At 63.1% G+C, this 22,456-nt stretch overlaps 1 protein-coding gene across 20 annotated transcripts in view; it reads left to right on the top strand.

Moving 5' to 3' along the window:
- Positions 1-306: 306 nt before the first annotated feature.
- ADGRB1 (adhesion G protein-coupled receptor B1) overlaps positions 307-22,456 on the top strand; it is a 98,281-nt gene continuing 76,131 nt past the window's right edge. For 13 of the 20 annotated variants that reach the window (XM_078353022.1, XM_078353019.1, XM_078353016.1 and 10 more), the window contains exons 1-2: positions 799-893; positions 15,161-16,169. In XM_078353022.1, the coding sequence (XP_078209148.1) occupies positions 15,380-16,169 (790 nt within the window). In that variant the 5' untranslated portion in view covers positions 799-893; positions 15,161-15,379. Of the gene's footprint in view, positions 449-798; positions 1,222-2,859; positions 3,086-15,160; positions 16,170-22,456 lie in introns of those variants that run through there. The other 7 variants (XM_078353023.1, XM_078353020.1, XM_078353011.1 and 4 more) reach the window with 3 other exon arrangements.

Raw genomic sequence — 22,456 nt, 5'->3', positions numbered from 1 at the left:
TCCTGCCCATCCCCCACCCAGTCCGCCCTCACCTCCACCCATGCATGGTCCTTGCCCCTGCACAGCCCCTAGCCAAGCAGCCCTCCACAAGGTGCCGCCCATCCACTTACCCACCTATCCTGTGCATCCTTGCGGGGCTCTTCCCTCCATCCTTCCACCCCACCCGTCCTCAGCCAGTCTCCCCAGTCATCTGTCCATCCATCCGTACACCCCACTTCCATCTACACCCACCTACCTCATCCGTCCACCGACCATCCACCCACGCACCTGCATTGTCTAGGCACAGCCCCTAACTTCCTTCCCTCCATTCATCTGTGTCCGTACTGCCGTCCACCCTCCGTCATCCAGCCAGCCAGTGGGGCCACTCCCCTGCTCCTGGAGGAGGCCGAGAGCAGGGACCCAACTCTTGGCTTGTCTGCTGCACGGGGCAGGCGCCGGGCTCTCCTAGGTGTGCGCGCGTGTGTGCATTTATCCGCCCCCCACCTTATCTCGCTCCCCTCCCCCCGCGCCCCCGCCCCCCGCTCGCGCTCCCCCTCTAATGTGTGATCTGGAAGCTCTATAAAGCCTGATGTAATCCGTAATGCAGTCTCTGGCTCCCGATTCGGGATCCAGTTTCAGAGAGCGAGAGATTGGGGAGCGCCGGCAGCCGGGTGGGGGGAAGCAGCTCTCGCCTCTCTCCTCCTCCTTCTCCTCGTCCTCGGCCTCCTCCTCCTCCCCGCGCCGCCCCGCCCCCGGCTCGGCTCGGCTCGCCCCCCCCCCCCCAGGAAGGGGAAAAAAGGCGAGAAGAGCCGGGCAGGCGAGAGGAGCGGAGCGGCAGCGGCGGCGGCCGGAGAGGGAGCGGTGGCGGCGGGCGCGGCGTTGGCGGCGGCCCCGGCGGAGCGAGCGCGGAGCCGGTGAGCCCGGAGCACAGGCGGCAGCGCAGCGTCCTGGCCCGGCTCGGGCCCGCGCGCCCAGCGTCGTCCGCAGCGTCGACATCCCGACCCTCCGGGCGCCCGGGGGGCTCCTGCAGCGGGGAGGAAGGGGAGGCTGCCTGCGTGCGCCGGCGGGTGCGCTCCAGGGGGCGTCCCGGCGAGGCCCGGAGCCGGCCGGGGGCGGCGGCGGCTGGAGGAGCCCCCCCTCCGGTCGGGCGCCCGGCTCGGCCGCGGGCGACGCGAGGCACTCGCGGGGATTTGCAACTCGCCGGATCGAGTCCTCGCCGGCGGGCGGCTGCTGCTGGGGAAGGTAAGGAAGGCTCCGGCGGGGGGCTGGGGGCGCGGCGAGTAGGGGCGCAGCGAGGGTGGAAGGGGGCCGGGGGAGGGGCGGGCGCCCCGACTTCCTAACTTCGCCGTCTGGGGCTTCGCAGCTCCGAGGTTCTGCGCTCAGAGCTCGGGAGTTTGGACCCCCACCCCCTACCCGCTCAGCCCCTGCCTCCTCCAGCTGCGGGGATGGGATGTGGCAGGTCCCCGCGCGCCCGCATTGGGCAGGCTGAGGAGGGGGCGACCCTGGACGCAGGAGAGGCTCCTCGGCGCTGCTCACCTCCTCCCCATCCACACAACACGGCCTGGCATCCCTCCTCATCACATGCATAGGGCAGGCTAGGGAGGGCGTTCCCGCTGTACCCCCTGCACACACAGACGCTGGCGGGGGTCTAAGGGAGTCCCCCGTGGCCCCAACAGTCACACATAGACCCAGCAAGCTCGGGAGAGGCCCCCGAGCGTGTCCCTCTCCACCTAATCACGTCCAGAGCTCCCTACAGACACTGTAGGGGCCCTAGACGTCCTCCCCCCACGCACAGAGCCCGGAGCAGGCAGGAGAAACCCCCAGACTCCTTCAGGAAGCCCTCTCCGGGAGACCTGGCACTGCTGGTGGAGACTCCCGGAGGTTCTCTCTCCCCCACTTCGGGCGGAGGGCTATTTTTGCGCCCCCCACCCCCACGCGAACGCCCTCGCTCTTCCCTCGGTGTCTACCTTTCCACTGGGGTCGGACAGGCCGTGCGGATAAGCCGCTCTGAACTTTGGGCCGGCCCTTTGCCCTCTCCGCTCCCAGGCCAAGCACTCCCGGGCGCCGAGCACTCCCGGGTCGGCGTCCCCGGTGAGCAGAGGCCGCCCGCTCTCCGCCGGCGCCCCGCTACCTAGGAGCCGCGCAGAGCTGCCTCGAGGAACCAGCCCGGCCCCCGCCCCCTCCTGGGGGAGGCCTGGGGGCTCTGGACCCGGCCAGGAGCCCTCTCCCCTGGTCCCCGCGGCCCCCTGGGCAGGGTAGAGAGCGTCTCCGGCTTCGGGAGGGGGCGGCGGAGCTGAGAATCGCAGCTAAGTGATGCGGCCGGGAGGGCTTGTCGGAGGCTGCGGCTCCGAGCCCGGGTCCCTCCTCTTGGCCGCGGCGGCTCCGGCTTGGCCACTCCCCGGCAGCCTGGAGAAAGCGCCTAGCCTGGCACCCCAGCCCCAGGCCGCTGGGCACCTTACCTCTTTACACTTTTATTTTGGGCTTCTAAGTTTCTTGGAGCGCAGGCACCCAGGCCGGGGCTCGAAAAGCCCTAAGCCAGCCCTCAATTAGCACCCGTCCCCGCCGCGACCTCCCCATTCTTCCTCCGGGTCCGGGGCGCAGATTCCCGGCTGCTACTCTGGAATAGTTGAAAGGCAGGAAGGCGTGTGGGTGGGGTGGGGAGGGGGCCTGCACTCCCGCCCTGGGAGACCGCTTGGCCTTTGTGTGGCGAGGGGCTGGGAGGTCGGCTCTCCGGCTCCACCTTGGGAATCCTAGGAGACCCTCAGTGCTCTCCCCGATCCCCAGAAACAAACACACGCCCCCTCGTAGCGAGAGCCGCGGCAGGGAACAGCAGAGGCCGCGCAGGCGGAGGCGGGGGAACCGCGAGCTGGGTCCCTTTTTGTATCTGGGAGAGAGGTGGTGTACGGTGTGTGCGGTCTGGGGAGGCGACCATCACTTCTCCTAGAGCCCTCATGCCTTCCATCTCTGTGACCCCGGCTGCCGAGGAGGCAACGAGGGAGGTCGAGCCGCTGCCTCCCGTGGGCGGCAGCGAAACTCCTCACCCGCAAGCCGGGGTGCCGCCGAGTCTGGCTTTGAGTACCCAGCAAGGTCAAGCAGGCGAAGCAGGGTACGGGGGTTCCTGGGCGCGCCCCCGTCCGCGCACGGTCCGGGCCTTGGAAGGGGGTGTGGGAAGCCCGCCGAGTCAGTCCCGCGTGCCCGCCGCCCGCGCCCGGTCCCCGGAGGCGGACGTTGCGCGCGTTCCGGGATCCCGGAGCGCCAGGCGCCCCACGCCCTCCCTCTCGGCTAGCTAGCAGCTCCGCGGCGCTGCTTTCAGACTTGTTGCGCCTGGCAGAAGCCTTCTGGGGGGCAGAAGGCTGGCGCGGGAGCCCGGGCGGCTGGGGTCCGGCCCGGAAGCCCAGGGATGCGCCAGAGAGGCGCGCGGCTCCGCGGGCGAGCGCTGCGCTGGGAGATCCAGCCCGGAGTTTGCCGCCTCCTATCCCAGGGAAGGGCGCTTGATCCTGCCTGGGTCCCGCGCGGGGGCGGAGAGGGGGCGATCCGTCGCCTAGGCGCCAGGCACGCTTCTACGGATCTTGGGCTAAAGAGGGGGTGCAGCCAAGTTGAGGCGCCCTCAGGGCCCTTCCCTTGCCCAGCGGCTCCAGCCCCTCTCGGACCTCGGCGGCCGCGTCCGTGAAATGGGGGCGCGGGCTCTACTCTCGGATCCCTCCCAGCCCCGACCCTCCGCTCCAGCGTGCTGGATCCGCGGCGTCTGGGCGACCCGAGTCCCGAACCTTCCGCGCCTGCAGACACAGCCGCGGGGCCGGGCGGGAATAGCCCGGGCAGGGTCCAGAGAGCGCCCGGGGTCCGGGCAGCCTCCCGCCGCACCCTCCGCCCCTGGCCGGCCCGGCTCCGCGTCTGGGAGTGGGTCGTGGGGCCCGGAGCCCGTCCTCCCGGGGCGCCTTGGGGATCCAGGCCCAGGCGGCCGGCGCGGGGCCGCAGTGGCGGAGGGCGGAGGGCGGAGGGCCTGCGCGCTGCCGCTGGCTACCGGGAGAGGGCGCCCGCACCGCGCTCGCGCGGCCCTACCCGCCCCTTCCGTCTCCTCGGCGCCCGGCCCGCGGCTCCGGCCCCATCTTGGGCCGCCCCATCTTGGGCCGCCCCGGCCGCCCCCGCCCGCCTGGCCGCGCGCAGTTCGCTCCCGCCGCCGGGTCCCGTGACGCTCGCGTTTCGTCCAGAGCCCCCCTCGCCGGCCCGGCCAGTCCCCGCGCGCGGTGCGCTGGCGCGAGCGCGCGTGTGCGTGCATGTTCCCTGTGCGCCGCGCATGCACGTGCGCGCCCGTCCGGGAGGCTGGGGCACGTGTGTACAGGCATGCAGATCGCACATGTGTGTGCGTGGCCCGGGTGGCAGGATTCCCTCAGACTCCGTATTACCGTCGGCTCTGGCTCGGGGCTGCCCCCGAGTCCGCGCTGTGTGCCAGGGACCGACCCCTGGGCGGAAAGCTCCAACACCCGACTCCCAGCAAAGACCCCGAACCTGGCGGGTATTGTAACCCCTCCGGGCCCGCCAGCCCACGCCCTCCCTTTGTCTTCTGGAAGCCTCTGGCCTCCCTGGCTGCAGCTGCGCCATCGGCAGAGCTGTGACTTCTGGGTAAACACGCACAGGCCCGGGATCCCCCTGTGACAGCCCACGTGCACACGGGAAGAAGAGCTCACTAGACAACCCAAGTGCACACGGGAAGAAGCGCTCACTAGACAGCCCAAGTGCACACGGGAAGAAGCGCTCACTAGACAGCCCAAGTGCACACGGAAAGAAGCGCTCACTAGACAGCCCAAGTGCACACGGGAAGAAGCACTCACTAGACAGCCCACGTGCACACCCTCGCACTGGGAGCAGGACAGTCAGCAAGGGGGAGGACGTGGTCCCAGACAATCCCCTCCCAAGTGTTAAGGCGGGAACATGCAGGAAAGAACCCCAGACAAGCTCTGCCAGGGAGGCTCTGGGGAGTGCAAGAAGGCAGCCTGCAGATGCCCAGAATGGGGCTCACCTAGGAGGCGTCCCACGGAACGGCAGGTGGGTGGGTGATAAAGGGGTCAGAGGTCCGGGCAGAGGGAAGTGCCGGCTGTGCAAAGGCCCTGGGGCAGGGCATAGTGCAGGTGTTGAGAAATAGACCAGAGCTGGAGAGGAGGGTGGAGGCAGGACAGGGGCTGCACAGGGGTTGGGGGCAGACCTGAGCTGGTCCACGTCCTGGGAGCTGCTTTCAGGAGCTACAGGAGAGTCTTGAGCAGGATTGGTGGCTTGGCCTGATGGGGATGCCAAAGAGATGACGTGCCCTGGTGGGCCATAAGTCACAGGCCTTCAGGAGGCTGAGTGCACAGCCTGCTGAATGCCACTGCCATGCCCACCGCCGCACTGCACAAGATGCACGCCACATCCGTCTCAGCAGGCGGCAGCCAGCCCTGACACCACCCAAGACCAGCACACATCCCGCTGTGAGGCACGGGCAGACACCCAGAGCTGGCACGCGTGTCCCCACAAAGGCAAGAGACATGGAACGCTGGGGTGCCACCACCTGAAAACCTGTGCCCAGTTGAGAGCTCACGAGGACGCGGGTCAGCACAAGCACACTATGGTGCACACGGCACCTGCCCTGTGATGTTCACCTGTCCACATGTGCAGAGAGGAAGGAGGGGAGGCTTAGACCTACAGGCTGCATGATCTGGGGGATGCAGCCCGGATGTTCATGTCCAGGGATGGGCAGGAGGCCCCCTGCAGACTGGAACTGGCAGGAGGACCCAGGGGGTGCTGGCTCTGCATTCTGCTCCGTGACCTTCATCAGGCCCCAGCCTTCTTCCTCATCTGTGCCCCACGGGGTTAAGGCGAGTATCTCCCCTGCCCTGCAGACAGAGCACACGCCACTGAGGAGGGGCTCTGGACATCTCCACTCCTGCCCCACCCTCCCTCTCTCTTCTTTTTTCATATTAACTCATGTCTTTTAATTGCAGAAGCAACCAAAATGAGGATCAGTGCCAAAGGACTAGCCCCCTTCCTCCACAGAGCCCTGGCCCCTGGCCCCCAGCACCCCTGTTACTGGTTCTGTTGTCCAGGGCTGCCCTGCCTGGATGGACCTGTGGGGACCTCTGCCCCTCCTCCCTCCTTCCCTGCAGGGGTTTCACAAACACGCACATACCCAGCCCTCCTGCGCCTAGTCTGCTCATTCGCAGCCGCAGTTCCCTCAGTTTGACGGCAGCACCCCGACTGCCCCTACCATCTCACCTCACCCCGTCACCCCCACAACCATTGCCTCCCAGGCCCCCTCAGCTGCACCCTGCCACCAGCACTGCACTGTGTCTGACCCCACCTCCATCCCAGCAACAGCACCCTCCCCCATCACCCCACCCTCCTCAGCAGCACCTCGGCACCCCTCATAGCCACCTCCCTCAGCACAATCACTGTCGCCTTGGCCCCTACCTTAGGCTCCTGAGTCCTTCACTGGCCCCCACGGCGGTCCTCCTGCTCCTGGTGTTCTGCTCCGTCTCAGGCGTCCCTCTTGGGCTTGGTTCAGAGGGGCACGGGGGAAGTCCTGTCAGGCCCCAGCCACTTGCGTTCCTGGGAGAGGAGCATGCAGCAGGCCGGTCCCCACAGCGCACCAGTCCACTGAGCTGTCCCGGCCCAGTGCAGCTGAGGTCAGGAGGACTCGGGGATTACTGGGAGCTCAGATGGGTGGACCTTGAGATGAGACAGTCCCTGTGTCCTAGTGCCTGTCCCCCACTCCTCACTCATTCCTGGGCCAGTTTTTTGGGTGCCGATTCTTGAGTGAGATTCGGGGTTGAGAGGTCCTTGAAGTGAAAAACACAGAGGAGTGGCCAGGAGGCTGGGAACATAGCACTGGCCTGGGTGCCAGGTGGAGAGGGAGCCTTGCAAAGCCCACACCCCACTACTGACACCATGAATCCTGGCCCACCCTCCCGGGCCCTGGCAGCACACCGTTGGAATTGCACTCCTGCCTACTGGCAGGCCAACTCTGGGCCAGCACCTCTCTGAGGCTATGCTGGCATCTCTGTGACAGGAGGGTGGGGGGGCCCTACCTGCCTGTCCTGGAGAGTGCCAGATCATCCAGGGTGGCGCCGGTGAGGTGCCAGGGAGTGGTAGGTAGGACCATCCAGGCAAGTCTTGGTGAGACCCCATTTCCACCGTGGGGTGTTGGCTGCCCCAGAGGAATGCATTTAAATGGGATTTCAGAGCCACAGGGAAAAGGAACAGGATTCAGGGAGGAAGAAGGGCCCCTGCAGTCTGCACCCCATCTCTGTTCCCCTGCCCCAGAGGCCTGTCCCTGTGCCCCACCGAGACCTCAAGGAGCTCCTCCGGGAAGACTTCCTCTCCACCATGGCGCACCCAGATGCTTCACCTCTCGCAAAACTGCAAGATGTGTGCAGACCCGCATGCTGGCAGTTCACTCTGCACACAGTTGCTCACACACGCCTGCACACATGCATGTGCACAGCCCTGGAATGGTGCGTTGCAACACACTTGTCGCTCACAAAAGGAACATGCACACACCCTGCACCTGCACACACTTCCTTACACACACGCCTGCCAGCACACATGCCACATGTGCACACAGATGGAACACACTGTTCCCACACTCACACACCACTCACACCCACACACCTTCCACTCGCACTCACCACAAGCACACACGCATACATATGTGCTGCATGCTCAGCCACCCATGTGTCCTCCAGCCCGTTCTCGAGATGCAGCTGCTCACCTGCAGGACACACTACTTACTCTCTCCTAGAAGCTGGCCCTGGCTGCAGCTGTTCCTCCCCACTGCCAAACTGCCTGCCCACTATGGCGAGGTGGAGGCCTGGGTTGGGGCCTGCTCCCAGGGTACAACCTCCGCTCAGGGGTCCTCAAGCCGGGAGACCAGCCAGTGTGGAGTCCAGGCTGCATGCAGCCTCCTCCTCAGGTCCCCATGCTGCTGCTGGGGGCTCCCACTGCTGCCCATGCATGTGTGTGCCTGTCCCCGGAGGGCACCTGGAGACCGCCTGGCTGGGCAGCCCTGCCCTCGGGGGCCCCTTCTGTGCAAAGCAGCCCTCCTCACTCTGGCCTTGACCTGCCCCAGGATGTGCCTGGGGCTCAGTGCCGCAGGGCAGGGACAGAGGCCCAGGAGCTTTAGGATAGGGAGCATTGTTAAGGCCTGCAGGTGGCTTGGGGTGCGGAGCCCTAGAGTAGGGCAGGTGCAGTGGGGCCTGGAACCCAAGGGCTGATGGAAAGCTGGCCACCAACACTGGCTCAGGGTGTTCCGGGATGGTGTGCTGGGACAAGAGCTAACAGCTCCTGCCATGCCCGGACTCGCTAGCGGTCGGTCGGTGCCTCCGGACCTGTATCCAGGTCTGCTCAACTGCAGGCTGTGATCACCCTGCCCTCTGCCAGTGGTGGGGGTGTCGAATGAAGGTCTGTGCCAGGGCAGAGCATAGGGCTGGCCTGAGCAGAGCTGTGATAACCCTGCCCTCTGCCAGTGGCGGGGGTGTCGAGTGAAGGTCTGTGGCAGCGCAGAGCGAGCAGAGCTTGGCACAGGACAGGCCCCCTCTGCCTCAGCCCCAGCAGTGATCTCTGTAAGAAGAGCCTTTCTCTCCCCGCCAGTGGCTCTGGCCAGATTCTTTGGGCCCCCCTGTGCCCAGGCAGGTGGGTGGGGCTGGGCCTGGCAGGCCCTGTGAACATGGTGGGCTCCCATGCCCTTGGGGGTCCAGCCCCAGGGATCTGACCCTGCTGGCAGCCCTGCCCACCCTTAAGAGGAAATTCCGGGCCCCCATCCACTTTGGGCAGCGTATGACCTGGTCTCCCCAAGGGCAGACCTAGCTACCCTGCAGGTTGGCCCATGGGGATATGGTTGGCACAAGCTGGTGCAGGGCAGGTGGCAGCCAGGGGTCACCCTCAGGGGGGGCAGGCTAGTTCCTGACACTCTGGCCCCATTCTTGTGGCTCTGAACCCCTGAGACGTGCAGATAAGTTGTCCTGGGCCCATGTCAGGGGCCCTGCCAGGACCTCACGGGCGGGGGATGGTGCTGCCTCTGCTTCCGGTGACCAGGCCGCCTGAGTGGGGGCCATGGGCTCTGAGCGGAGAAGGCCAGCGGTCTGCCTCCCAGCCCCCGGGCAGTCGGTGCCGAGGACGCCTACCCCGCCCCCTCCCCCGTGCAGCCTTTTCTCAGGACACACAGGCGGGCACTGTTCAGAGGCCCGAAAGACAACAGAGTGCCTTTTGTGGCTGGCGTCTGGGGATGCCATTGGTGGCCTGGGGTGGGCGGGGAAGGGACGCTGGAGGCCTGAGCCCCGGGTCGGGTCTGTCCGGTGTGGACTGGCCCCGGAGCGGGCGTGGAGTGCCGAGCCTCGTGGAGAAGCCCCAGTGCCCCTGAGAGAAGGGCTTTGGACAGCCTCCGCCACCCCGGGTTGGATGGTGGGGAGACCAAGGTGCTGGGTGTGATGGAAACCCAGGCCTGGCGGCACGGTGGGCTGTGTGTGTGCAGTCTGCATGGGCGAGGGATGGCGGTGGGAGGCGATGGGGGTCACTGCCTTGGCCACCCCATGCAGAAGCCTGAGATTGAAGGAGGTGCTCCTGTATCATCTCAGGCCCGTTGCTGGCCCGCCGTCAGTGCGTAGTGAACATGGGTGCCCTCTGTCCCTCACTATGGCTCCCAGCTCTTCATCCCTAGCCCAGTGTGGCTGGGTTCTGTTGCCCTACCTCTCTGGGTCCCCCGTCTGCCAGCCGCCGCCCTCACCCTGTCACCTCTGCCCAGAGACCCGCAGCACTCCCCACCTCGTCCTGAGGCCACCTCGCAGAAGCTGGCCAGCCTCCTCTGTGGCAGGAAGGATGGGGGCTAGACACCAGGAGGAACTTCCTGGTCACAAGGGCAGTTTGACCCTGGAGAAGGTGACGGGAAAGGCAGGAACCTGTGAGGGCTTTGCCGCTAACTGGTCACTGTTCCTGTGACACGGGGGGCAGTGGGTAGTGGGAGCTGCAGCACCCAGGCCGGGATGTGGAAACCAGTGAGTGGAGAAGTGGCCTGTGGTTTGGGGACCAAGAGAGTTGTCCACTTCTCTGCAAGAGAGTTGATGACAGTTTTGCCATTAAATTGTGAACTTGAAGGCAGGAGTAACCAGCGCCAGCACTGGGGCAGCCGCAGAGCCCCTCCTACCCTGTCAGCTGTGGCCTGAAGGCCGGGAGGTTTCTATCCTCACAGTGGAGGCCTGACATGGGGTGGGCTCAGGAGTCATCAGGACTCAACCTTTAGGGCCCCTGACCACCGCATGGAGCAGGCCTGTGGAGGATGAGGCTGCCAAGGCTCCTGGGGAAATCAAGGCACCTGCCAGAGAAGCGCAGAGCATAGATTTTGAGGGGCTAGGAATTTGTCTAGTCCACCCCCTGGGGCCCCCGGGCATCCTCCCCACCGAGGGGACCTGGGAGCTGGTATGGCTGAGGGAAGGAGGGTGAACCAGCCCAGGGGAGCCGAGGTCACAGATGCGCTCTGCAGATGCCCCAGCAGCTGCCCCAGGGCGGAGCCATTGTTAGCCTCGGGCCTGGACCTCTCTGTCCGAGGCTGTGGCTGTGGTTTCCGCTAGAGGCACCCTCTGGGGCATGCCCCCCCTCCCAGCCCCCGCTCTGCCTGCCCTCACATCCCAGCAAGCACAGCTCTGAGCCGAGGCTCTCCCACTGTCATGTGGCCTTGTATAATGTCCCACATGTGAGTGTGTGTCCATGCTCACATATGCACACTCACATGCATACAGGCATACGTGTGCACACACACATGCACTTGGGCACACACAGACACGTGCACACACACACACGTGCACACACACACATGCACATCTGCTTCTCCCTTCCTGTCTCAGCAGGGGCCACCGGCTGTCTCCATGTGCCCACAGGAAGTCTCCTGTGACCCTCTGAATTGACGTTCCTCCTGGCCCAGACACCACACTGGCCTGCCCCTGCCCCTGGCAGGCAGAGGGACTCACTCATCCTGAGGGCGCCATTCAGGTGCTGCCCCCTCCAGGATGCCACCCTGGTGGCCAGGCAGGATCAGTAGCCTCCCCGCCCTGTCTCAGCTGGACTGCAGCCCTGTGACATGGGCTTGGCATGGGGGGACAGGAGCCTGAGGAGGGGGTCCCTGGTTGCCCCCTAGCCTTGGCCAGCTCTCTGCCTGCCTGGGCCTGCCTTGGTGTGAGAAGGCTCCCCAGTAGCTCCGTTGAAGGGTGGCGGCCAGGCGGGGTGCAGGGGACCTCAGCTGGCTGAGGGATGGGTGAGTGTGGCAGGTGGGGGGCCCGTGCCCACTGGTTGGCTCAGGCCATCAGCCAAGACAACAGCCTGGGTCCTCCCCTGAATTGCTCAGTGGCTCAGCCAGAAAAGGCAGGATCAGGCCTGCTCTGTGGGTCTCAAATTCATGTCAGCTGGGCCGGCCTTCCAGCCAACAGGGCCTCTCCCAAGGCCTGGGTGGGGATGGCTCAGTACAGATGTTCTAGGGGACGCTGGGGAGCCAGTAAGTGACCTGAGTCCCCCTGCCCCCACACCACCTGACTTGCTGATGGCACTGCGGTCCCTCCGTTGGAGCCCTGGGGCTTCATGGCTTAAGAATCCCAGGGACAGGCACTTCTGGGCCATCTTCTGGTCCCGAGACAGTCTGCCAAGGCTCCAGGTCCCTGCCAGGCATTGGGCATTGCCCTGCCCCTGGCCCTACCCCTTCCTCCCTGCAGGCACCTCCCACTCCTCACTATCCAGGCCAGAAGTGGGCCTGCACAGCCTCCGTGCCGGCCGGTGCTGGGGCCTCCCCCTTCCACCTCCTGACCACCCTCCTTCCCCATGGCCGCTCCGGCCCTCATGCCCCTCCCTCATCCTCACCCCCAGGGTGCCCCCAGCACTGCCAGGGTGGGCCTTCTAAGTGGCCGTTCTGATGGGGACACCAGCCTGCTTCTGACCCCCACTGCCACTTCTTGCCTACAGATGGACCTCACAACCCTAAGAGGACTCAAGGCATGGAGTGAGCTGGTGACAGTGAGGGTGACCAGTGATGCCAGGACCCTGGGGGATGCCAGGAGGCCTCCACTCGGCTCAGCTCTCAAGGGCCTGGGGACAGTGGCAGGGATAGGGCCTGGTCCACCTGCTCTGGGGCCATGCCAGGCCGTGCTGTGCAGAGAGCACTGGTGGCAACCTGCAGGCCTGGGCTGGAATCCAGGCTCAGGCGCCTGGTACAGGCTGTGAGCCTTCAGTGAGGCATGGCCCCTCTGTGGACTTCAGCATGCCCATCTGTAAAATGGATCTGTAACGGTGCCTCAGCAACGGTGTGCCTGGCATGCGTCCTGTCTCGCTGTGAGCGTGGGATGCACTGCTCTGTGTTTTCTCACGAGCCGGAGCGTGTCCTCGGACACCCCTCGTGGCCTGCACCGTTCACACAGCACTGTGGACACCAGCTCCATCATGGCCAGCTGGGCTTATGAGGCTGCGCTTCCCTTCCAGGTGCCAGGCTGTGCCCATTTCCATATGGGATGACCGAGGCCCTAAAGACCGTGTGCTCAGCGGCCAGTGCTTGTGCACCCAGGCTCCTATGCCCACTCCTGGCACCGCAGGCCCCCAGAACCTGCCCCGCCCTGGGAAGGCTGTGGGCTGGAGCTGCCAGGGCCTGAGATGAGGAGGGGAGAGGCAGGCCCCAGCATCTTGAGCTGTGAGGGTTCCTCTGGGGGAAGGTGGTGAAACCAACCCCAGGGTCATGGCTAACAGGATTGCCTGGGGCCTCCTTGGCACTTTGAGGGGCATATGGAGCAGTGAAGCTGGCTGGCCTGTGGAGGGGTCAAGGCCACATGGGGTCAGCACCAGATGGGCTTGGCACTCTGCCAGGCTCTGCCAGACTATGCCAATACTCATCCAGGACTGGGCTCACCCTGAGACTGTAGTGTGAGGTGAAGCTAGGGAGGCCTGGCTGTGGGACCTGCCCATGGTGCTCCCACTCCATGAGATGGAGGGGGCACCCAGGACCGCCTCACTCTTCCATGCCTTGTCCAAGCCTACCCAGCCAAGCATGTCTGGGGGCAGACTGGAGGAGGGCTTCCAAGAGGCAGGGGGTGTGGCGGCATCTTCCCAGGTCTGCTGCAGAGGTGCCAAGATGGGAAGATAGCATTGTAGGTTTGCTCTTTTTTATTTTTATTTTCATTATTTATTTATTTATTTTTGAGATGGAGTTTTGCTCTTGTTACCCAGGCTGGAGTGCAATGGCGCTATCTTGGCTCACCGCAACCTCTGCCTCCTGGGTTCAGGCAATTCTGCCTCAGCCTCCTGAGTAGCTGGGATTCCAGGCACACGCCACCATGCCCAGCTAATTTTTTGTATTTTTAGTAGAGATGGGGTTTCACCATGTTGACCAGGATGGTCTCGATCTCTTGACCTCATGATCCACCTGCCTTGGCCTCCCAAAGAGCTGGGATTACAAAGCTTGAGCCACCACACCCGGCCGATTTGCCCTTTTTAAAAACACTTTCCTCCTGGGAGCCTGGAATGTTTGTCAGGAAGGAGACCACAGAGGGCTGGACTGAGCCATGTCCGTCCCCGGATCCAAAAGCCCCAGCCAGCTTCCCTTGGGGAGCACTTCTGCACCCCCGGCTATGATTCCCCACCCAGCTCTTAACATCTTATTGAGAGCAGTGGGGCACCCACCCCACTTTACAGATGGGGAAACTGAGGCTCTGTGGTACAAGACTTGTCTGGGCCCACGCCTCAGCCTTCTGGTTCCTCTGGGCTCAGAGACCGGGGTCAGGCCTCGAGGCTGCCTGGGTCCAGCTCCCTGCTCTGCCTACAAGGCTGTGCAGGAAGGGCGCCAGGAGGGAACTGCAGAGCAGTGACAGACCTTGTGTCGCCGGCCAGCTGGGCCTGGGCAGCAGGAAGCGGTGGGTCCCGTGGGCGGGCGATGGGCATTTGTGCGGTCAGCAGAGCGGAGGCACCCGCACCCGGAGGCCGGGTGGACTGGGGGAGGGGGACTGCCTGCCGCTCCCCTCCCTCCCCCACTGGCTCGGCTGCTGGGTGGGATGGGTAGCCCAGCCAGAGGCCTTGGGGGTGGCAGGGAGACAGAGTTCTGTGGATAGGAGGAGCTTGCCAAGGTCCACAGCGAGGTGGGTGCCCGCTGGACTCAGAGCAGCTCCTGATCCGGGACCTTCCCTGTGCCTCTGCTCACCTGTGCTGGTGTGAGTAGATCGTCACTCAAGCTGGGCCCCCCCCTGGAGCTGGGAGGTGTCTCCTGGTGGCACAAATTTGGGGTCAGCCTGGGGTTCGTGTATGGGTTCTCCCACCCACTCCCTGACGGGGATAAATCATTGACTCTCTCTGCACCTGTTTTTCTATGATTCATGATGGGAGGTAACGCCTTGCAGAGGTAGGACGGAGGTGAGGTGGCTCCTGGTGGCTCCCTCCCTCCTCTGTCCCTCCCCAGACCCTCTGCCTGGAGCTTTAGGGCACAAGGGGTACACGGAAGGGCCGGAAGGGAGCTTCCTGCCAGGAGTGCCAGCTGGGCACATGCCACTGGAGGCTGCAGAGGGCAGTCCTGAGGGTCACCAAATCTGAACCCCACCTCACCCCAAAGGTTCAGCTGCTGTTGAGGCTCTGCACTTCCTGCACCCCAAGCCTTTAGAAGAGGCTGGGGAATGGCAGAGTAAAGTTTCTCCCATGCTCTCCAGGGCCGCTTCCCCACCACAGCGTTTTCAGAATTTTCCCAGGAAGGAGGAAGGTTAGAGAGGAGGGACCAAGGTCAGCAGGGGAGAGAGCCTGAGAGAACTGCACCCTCCACTCTCAGAGGGGCAGCCCTGCAGAGCGTGGTGAGCGGCCAGGACCCCTGGGGAGCCACACCAGGCTGTCCAGCCAAAGGGCACCCCCGGGAGGCCCAGGTGGAGTGCCCAGCCCTCCCTGCTCAGGCCTGGGTTGGGTGGAAGTGGAGGCACTAGTTCTCCTAGCTAGGCCGCTGCCCTACAGGTGATCATGCCGGTGGGTGGCAGACAGACAGGTGGACGGAGCAGGTGCCTTGGATGGTGCCAGGGCCTTTGTCTGCGGCCCAAAGTCCTCCTGCCCTCACTGGGAGCAGGCTGAGCTTCCTCCTCTGAGAGAGTGCACCCCCATACCCAGAGCCTGTGTGTCCCCAGGGGCTCACTCTGACCATCTGCTCTTTCTCTTCCAGCTGCTGCTGGTGGTCACAGGCAGGCACCAGGGCCCTGGACTTTAGAAGCCGTTGTTGCCTTCTCTGTCACCGGAAGCGGGGCCCTCTCCCATCCCACCCTTGCCCCACACCCCTGCCCCCGCCGGGCCGGCCCTGCCCACCGCCGGACCCTGGCATGTCAAGGCCTGGCCCGCGCCTGCCTGCCCAGCCCGCGGAACCCCGGCGGCCCCGCGAGCTAGGATGAGGGGCCAGGCCGCCGCCCCCCGCCCCGTGTGGATCCTCGCCCCGCTGCTGTTGCTGCTGCTGCTGCTGCTGCTGGGGCGCTGTGTACGGGCGGCCACTGGGGCCGACGCAGGGCCGGTGCCCGAGCCGTGCGCCACGCTGGTGCAGGGAAAGTTCTTCGGCTACTTCTCAGCGGCCGCGGTGTTCCCGGCCCACGCCTCGCGCTGCTCCTGGACGCTGCGCAACCCGGACCCGCGGCGCTACACGCTCTACATGAAGGTGGCCAAGGCGCCTGTGCCCTGCGCCGGCCCCGGCCACGTCCGCACCTACCAGTTCGACTCCTTCCTTGAGTCCACGCGCACCTACCTGGGCGTGGAGAGCTTCGACGACGTGCTGAGGCTCTGCGATTCCTCGGCGCCCCTGGCCTTCCTGCAGGCCAGCAAGCAGTTCCTGCAGATGCGGCGCCAGCAGCCACCCCAGGACCACGACCTCGGGCCCCGACCCGCTCCGGCGAGCCCCGGCGACGACTTCTCCGTGGAGTACCTGGTGGTGGGGAACCGCAACCCCAGCCGCGCCGCCTGCCAGATGCTATGCCGCTGGCTGGATGCGTGTCTGGCCGGAAGCCGTAGCTCGCACCCCTGCGGCATCATGCAGAGCCCCTGCGCCTGCCTGGGTGGCGAGGCGGGAGGCCCTGCCGCGGGCCCCCTGGCCCCCAACGGGGATGTCTGCTTGAGAGATGCGGTGGCCGGTGGCCCTGAAAACTGCCTGACCAGCCTGACCCAGGACCGGGGTGGGCACGGTACCACAGGTGAGTGACTGGTGGGGAAACCTGCCGATGGGGGGTGAGGGGTGGGCGGATACGGGGAGGTGGGTGAGGGTCTTCTCTGGCAGGGCTGCCCCAGCCAGCACTGCTGTCTGGGGAGTGTGCACGTGGCACCCTCCGAGGCACCTGCTCCATCCACCTGTGCACAGAGTAAGAGTGAGGATTCCTGCAGGTGTGCGGGACCAGCCTGGCACAGTGGGTGCTCACTGAGCTTTGGAGGATGGAATGGACAGTGAGGCCTGATTTCCTCCAGGATGGGGTAGGGTCATTCTCCTGTCTGGGAGAAAGCCCACCCTTTCTGGCAGGACTTTAATGGGCCAGAGGCTGTAGGAGCTGGGGCTGGGGGCTGCAGGCGTCTCTGGGGCTGTGTGGACAGGGGGGCAGATGGGCTCTTTAGCTATGTGGTCAGGAGATGAGGCTTCAGGCTCAGTGCGGTCTGGGTGGACGGATTGCATCGCAGTGCGCTCCAGGTGCTGGGGTCACAGCAGTGAAAACCTGGGAGAGCCCTGCTCTCAGGGAGCTGCCTAAGGGAGGGAAGAAGGCTCCAGGCAAGAAGACATGAGCAGCCATGCAGCGGGCATCGAGGAGAGCCTTATACAAGAACCAGGGAGGCCAGCCCTCACCCCAGGGCGGCCGTTGTACGTGGAGGTCAGGGAGGCTGCTGGGACCAGGGACCTTGTTCAAAGCTCTGGGAGATGTGGGTAATCTCATACCACGAAGAGGGAAGTGGCTTTGTGCCCGGCGAGCACCGAGGGGCAGGGGCCAGTCCTGTGGGGCTGCCGGCCTCTGGGACACTGGCTTTTCCTCCTGATGAGACAGGAAGCCTCCCTAGGAACAGGGTCCTCGGGGTCAAACCTTGTGGGGTGCAGTGGGCCTCAGTGCAGAAGCTGGGTCCCGTACACACCTGGGACATGGTGACCCCTTGCTGATGGGTGACATGTGAGAAAAAGAAGGAGGCCCAGCATTTTGGTTGGAGCATCTGGGAGGATTGGGGAATGGGAGGGTTTTGAGTTATCAGCACCAGGCAAAGGCTGACAGCACGAATCGGGTGTTTGGGGTCGAGGCCAGAGGGCCGTCCTGGGGCAGTGGGACCCTCAGGGGTGTCCAGGGGCCTTGAACTCAGGGGCCAGTGAGACCTACGGACTCCTCAGAATTTTGCTTTTAAAGGCATGAAATAGGCCACGCAGAGCTACGAAGAAAGCTAGTTACGCTGCTGCTGCCTGGTTCTACACACGACCCGGGGCCATGGGCCCCAGATGAGAAGCCTCTGTGAGGCTGGCAGTGGGGCTAGAGAGGCCAGGGGACAGGAGGGATGGGTGAGGCGTGGCCAACTCCTCCAGTGGCCCAAAGAGGAGGCAGGCAGCACCCCTGGGCAGTGGGGAGCCCGGGAACCCAAGTGGTCGTCCTGTGTCCGGACAGGTGGGCACATCAGCTGCGTCAGGTGCCACAGCAGCTGCGTGGGAGGGGCTGAGGACCAACCTCCCACTGGGCAGGGTGGAGGTCACTGGCCTTGGCAAGGACGGCTTCCATGGTTTAGCAGGGACGAGGGTCTGAGGGGGACTGGGAGAGAACCAAGCAGAGTCTGGAGGGCCGTTTCAGGGAGCAGAGATGGGACATCTGGCGGTTTGGAGGTGGGAGGCTGCAGGAGGACTTGCCCAGCGGCCACTGCCACACCCAGCGGCGCGTGTCGCGCTGCCACTCCTGGTCACTTCACCCCCTGGGCCGTGGTTCCTTCCTCGGCAGAATACCAACTCCCTTGCAGGGTGCTTCCCTCCGATTGGATATGATGGGAATCAGGCCCAGCCCAAGATCACTCCCAACACCGAAGAGCTGCTCGTTAGCAGCATTGGGGGTAGTGGCCCTGCCATTCTCAATAGTGCTGGGAGCAGCGTGGAGCCTGCTGGAAAGAGCTGGTGGGACACACGAGTGTGAGTGTGACGCAGGTGTTGGAGGGAACACCATGCTTCTCTCCTCACTGGGTACCTACTGAGCATGGGCACCCTGTGGTGTAAGGTGGTCGGGCCTCCCGTGGGAGATCTCTTGTTATCTTGGGAACCCAAGGGCCTTAGCAGGGCTTTAGGCAGAAGGGCCAGACGATTGAGGTGTGAGTGTGGAACAGATGTCAGCTCCGAGGGAAACCTGGGACAGGCTGGCGGCTGGTGCAGGATTCAGGAAGGGGCTGCCGCTGGCCTGGTCAGGATGCAGCAGCAGCAGCGGGAGGGAAGAGGAGGGCCTGGGGTGCTGCTGATGATCGACTAACTGATGGAACGATGTGGACATGGGCAGGGAACCCCTCCCAGGTGTCCCACCAGGAATGAGAATACCAGCCGAGTTGGGGAAGTGGGGCTGGGGGTTGCAGGGGAGAAGAGCTGGAGCTCTGAGCGTGAGCTGCCCGTGAGGCAGCCAGCTGGCAGTGTCATATGAATGGGCAGCCCTGATACCTGGAGCACCAGCACAGGGCCAGCATGGGGCAACGGATGCTTGAAAATAGCTTGTGAGCCACATATGCAGAGCCCCGGGGCCTGGGTCCAAATCCCAGCCTGACCCGGCTCTCCATGTGTCCCTGAGCCAATTCTATCAGCTCTCTCATCCCCTCAGGCCCCTCATCTTTAAAACAGGAAGAGTAAAAATACCTTCTTTCCTAGATTGCCCTGAGGAATGAGAACTGGGGTGAAGTGTTTCTAAGTAGAAGCGCTGTTGAAGATGAAATATCGATATCCTAGCGTATTCTTAGGCAGGGGGACTCTAGAGGGCTCAGGGAGCAGAGAGGGAGGCAGGGATGTTTCAGCAGCTCAGGGGGTGCCGGCGATCCTGAGAAAGGGCATGTTTGGAAGCAGCGCTTGGAAGTGGGAAGATGTGTGTTCACACATGCATTCAGGCAAGTATGTTGTGTGTGTGTGAGCGTGGCATGTGTATGTGTCCGTATGCATGGCATACGTGTGTTGCATATGTGCTTGTGCATATGTGTGGTGTGTGTGCCCCCCTGTACCTGTGGGTGCCTGGTACGTGTGTGTGCGCAGATGTGCAGTAATTACGCATGTGCTGTGAGCGACACATGCATATCGAGGCTGGGCTCCGTGCAGCGACTCTGATGGAACACAGGTAAAGGCTGTGGGGCAGGGGCCACTGATCTTGTGGGAGGACGGCTGGAGGGCACCTCGACTCGGCTGCCGGCAACGTGAAGCAGGGAGCTTGTCACCTTGCACAGGATGGGGTGGATCATGGTCATCCGGGCCCAGAGACAGTTCAGACTCTAGTGCCCATGCTCTGTGCCCAGAAGGCCCTGTTGCTTCCAGGACCACAGGAGCAAAAAAAGCTCAGTAGGAGAAATAACCGTGTATTGTTTACTTTGTGCTGGCGGCACCCGAATTTCAACAGCCCTTGAGATAGTTCCCTTGGAAGCCCCCCTGCTTCAGGGCCTCCGCACAGCTGATCCCCCTGCCAGGAACAGTCTTCCCCAGAGACCCTCGGGGTTCCCGCTGTCCGATCCTCACACAGATGTGACCTTTCAGTGCAGGCTACCCCGACTGTCCTGTTTAAAATGGCAGCAGCTCCGGCCCCGCTCCCTGACCCTTTATCCTGCCTCTGTGTCTGCACGAGTGTTCACCTCTCAACACTGCATAATTCCCCTTATTTGTTGTGTCCATTTCTGATTGTTCATGCCAGGACGTCAGCAGCACAAAGCAGGCATTGCCAGTTCCCTGACATGCCCCCAGCATGTAGAACAGTACCGGGGCACAGCAGGCACTCAGCCAACGCTTGCTGGAGAAAGCCAGGCACAGATGTGCTAAGGCAGTGGCCAGGGTCACAGCTTGTAAGTGGCAGGCTGACGGCAGAGCCACTTAACACTACCACTGGGTGGCACCACTGGGGCTTTTGCAGCGAGCTCTGCTCAGAGCTGTGCGTGTGTGCGCGCATGCATGCATGTATGTGTGTGAATGTGAGTGCATGTGTGTGCACGCATGCATGTGTGTGTACATGTGCATGTGTGTACATGTGCATGTGTGTGTGAATGTGAGTGTGTGTATGAATGTGAACATCTGCATGTGTGTGCATGTGTGAATACAAGTGCTTGTGTGCATGTGTGAATGTGGGGGGTGTATGTGCGACTGCATGTGTGTGCATGTGAGTGCACGTATGTGAATGAGTGTGCATGTGTGACTGAGTGTGTATGTGTGAATGTGTGTGTGCATGAGTGCAGGTGTGCGAATGTTAGTGTACGTGTGAATGTGTGTGCACATGTGCATGAGTGAATGTGTGCACATGCATGTGTACGTGCATGTGGATGAATAAGTGCATGTATGCATGTGTATGTGTGAATGAGTGTGTGCATGTGTGAACATATATGCTCACACTTGAATGTGAATGTGCATGTGCATGCACGTGTGAATGTGTGCACGTGTATGTATGTGAATGTGTGCATGTGCATATGTGAATGTGTGCATGTGTGAATGAGTGTGCATGTGTGCATGCACGTTTATGTGTGTGCACATGTGCATGTGTGTGAATGAGTGCATGTGTGCAAATGAGTGCGTGTGTGCATACATGTATTTGAATGAGTGTGTGCACATGTTCGTGTGAGAATGTGTGAGTGCACGTGCATGTATGTGTGTGAATGAGTGCACATGCATGTGTGTGAGGGTGAATGTGTGTGTTAGTGTATGTGCGTGTGCATGTGGAGGATAGGGTGGCATGAGGTCCGGAGAGGCAGGTGACCATTCAGAAGGCACACAGCTGAGCAGAGGCAGGCCCAACCCCCAGATCCTGCCGGCTGAGCCATGTGCCCAGGGAGCTTCGTGCCCTCACTGTGGGCACAGGGACACTGGGACGGGCTTGTCCATCCATCCCTGTCCCTAGCAGGCAGTGCATGGCCAAGTGCGGGAGCAAGCAGGCGGCCCAGGCCAGCTCGTGGCCCATTTTCAGCCCTGCCCCCTACGCAGCCTGTCCAAATGCCACATGGCCACGTCACGCGTCAGACTCTGCAAACACTCCTCAGGCCAAGCAACTGTTCCCCTCCACCCCACGCCACCACACATCCCACCGCCCCTCAGGCTGCCAGGCCCTGCTCTTCCTGGCTCTCTCCAGCCCTCATCTCTGCCTCACCACTGCCTCCCTCTGCATTTTTCCGCGTTGGGTGAGATGGGGCCGTTTCTCTCAAGGGTTGTTTTAAATATTCATGTTTTAATTAAAGAATTTTATTGCAGAAATGACATGGAAGATAATGAAAAAGCAGCGTCCTGCGGGTTGGGAGCAAGCGTGTGTGTCCCTGTGTGTGTCCCTGTGTGCGTGTCCTTATGTGTCCCTGCATGTCCCTGTGTGTGTCCCTGTGTGTATCCCTGCATGTCCCTGTGTGTGTGACCCTGTGTGTATCCTTGTGTGTCCCTGTGTGTCCATGTCCCTGGGTCCTTGTGTGTGTCCCTGTGTGTGTCGCTGCATGTGTGTCCCTGTGTCCCTCTGTGTGTGTCCCTATGTGTATGTACGTATGTTCCTGTGTCCTTGTGTGTGTCCCTGTGTGTATCCATGTGTGTGTCCCTGTGTGGTGTCTGTGCTGTGTGTACCTGTGTGTGTGTACCTGTGTCCCTGTGTGTGTCCATGTGTGTCACTGTGTGTGTCCCTGTGTGTGGTGTGTTCCTGTGTGTGTCCTTGCATGTCCCTGTGTGTGTGTGTCCTTTTGTTTCCCTGTGTGTCTCTGCATGTCCCTGTGTGTGTCCCTGCATGTCCCTGTGTGTGTTCCTGTGTGTCTGTGTGTGTCCCTGTGTGTATCCTTGCATGTCCCTGTGTGTCCCTGTGTGTATCCCTATGTGTCCCTGTGTGTCCATGTCCCTGTGTCCTTGTGTGTGTCCCTGTGTCTCTGTGTGTGTGTGTCCCTGTGTCCCTGTGTGTGCACCCCTGTGTGGTGTGTGTCCCTGTGTGTGTCCGTGTGTGTGCCTGTGTGTGTCCCTGTGTGTGTCCTCCGTGTGCCCTCAGGGAGTGGGTGCTGGAGCTGATTGTGGAGTGTGAACCCACACATTCCGTTGGGTTCCTGGGTCCTGCAGGGGTGTGGGGTGTGGAAGGCTGTGGTGCTGGCCAAGGGGCTGTGACCAGCCACAGAGCTAGGTGACCTGTCCCTGCCCTGGCTCCTGGGTGAGTCAGGCTCAGCACAGGCCCACCTGTGCAGTGACCCCACACTCACTCCCGAGGCTCTTGGAGACAGAGTCAGGCTCAGCCCCAACCCTGGGAACCCTGGGAGCCCTGGGAGTCCTGGGAAGAGGCATCTGGAGACCTCTCTGGGG

Source organism: Callithrix jacchus, chromosome 16 (genome assembly GCF_049354715.1).
Source record: "Callithrix jacchus isolate 240 chromosome 16, calJac240_pri, whole genome shotgun sequence".
NCBI lineage: Eukaryota > Metazoa > Chordata > Mammalia > Primates > Cebidae > Callithrix > Callithrix jacchus.
Note: the sequence above shows the minus strand (reverse complement) of the source record. Positions and strands in the feature narration are given on the sequence as shown.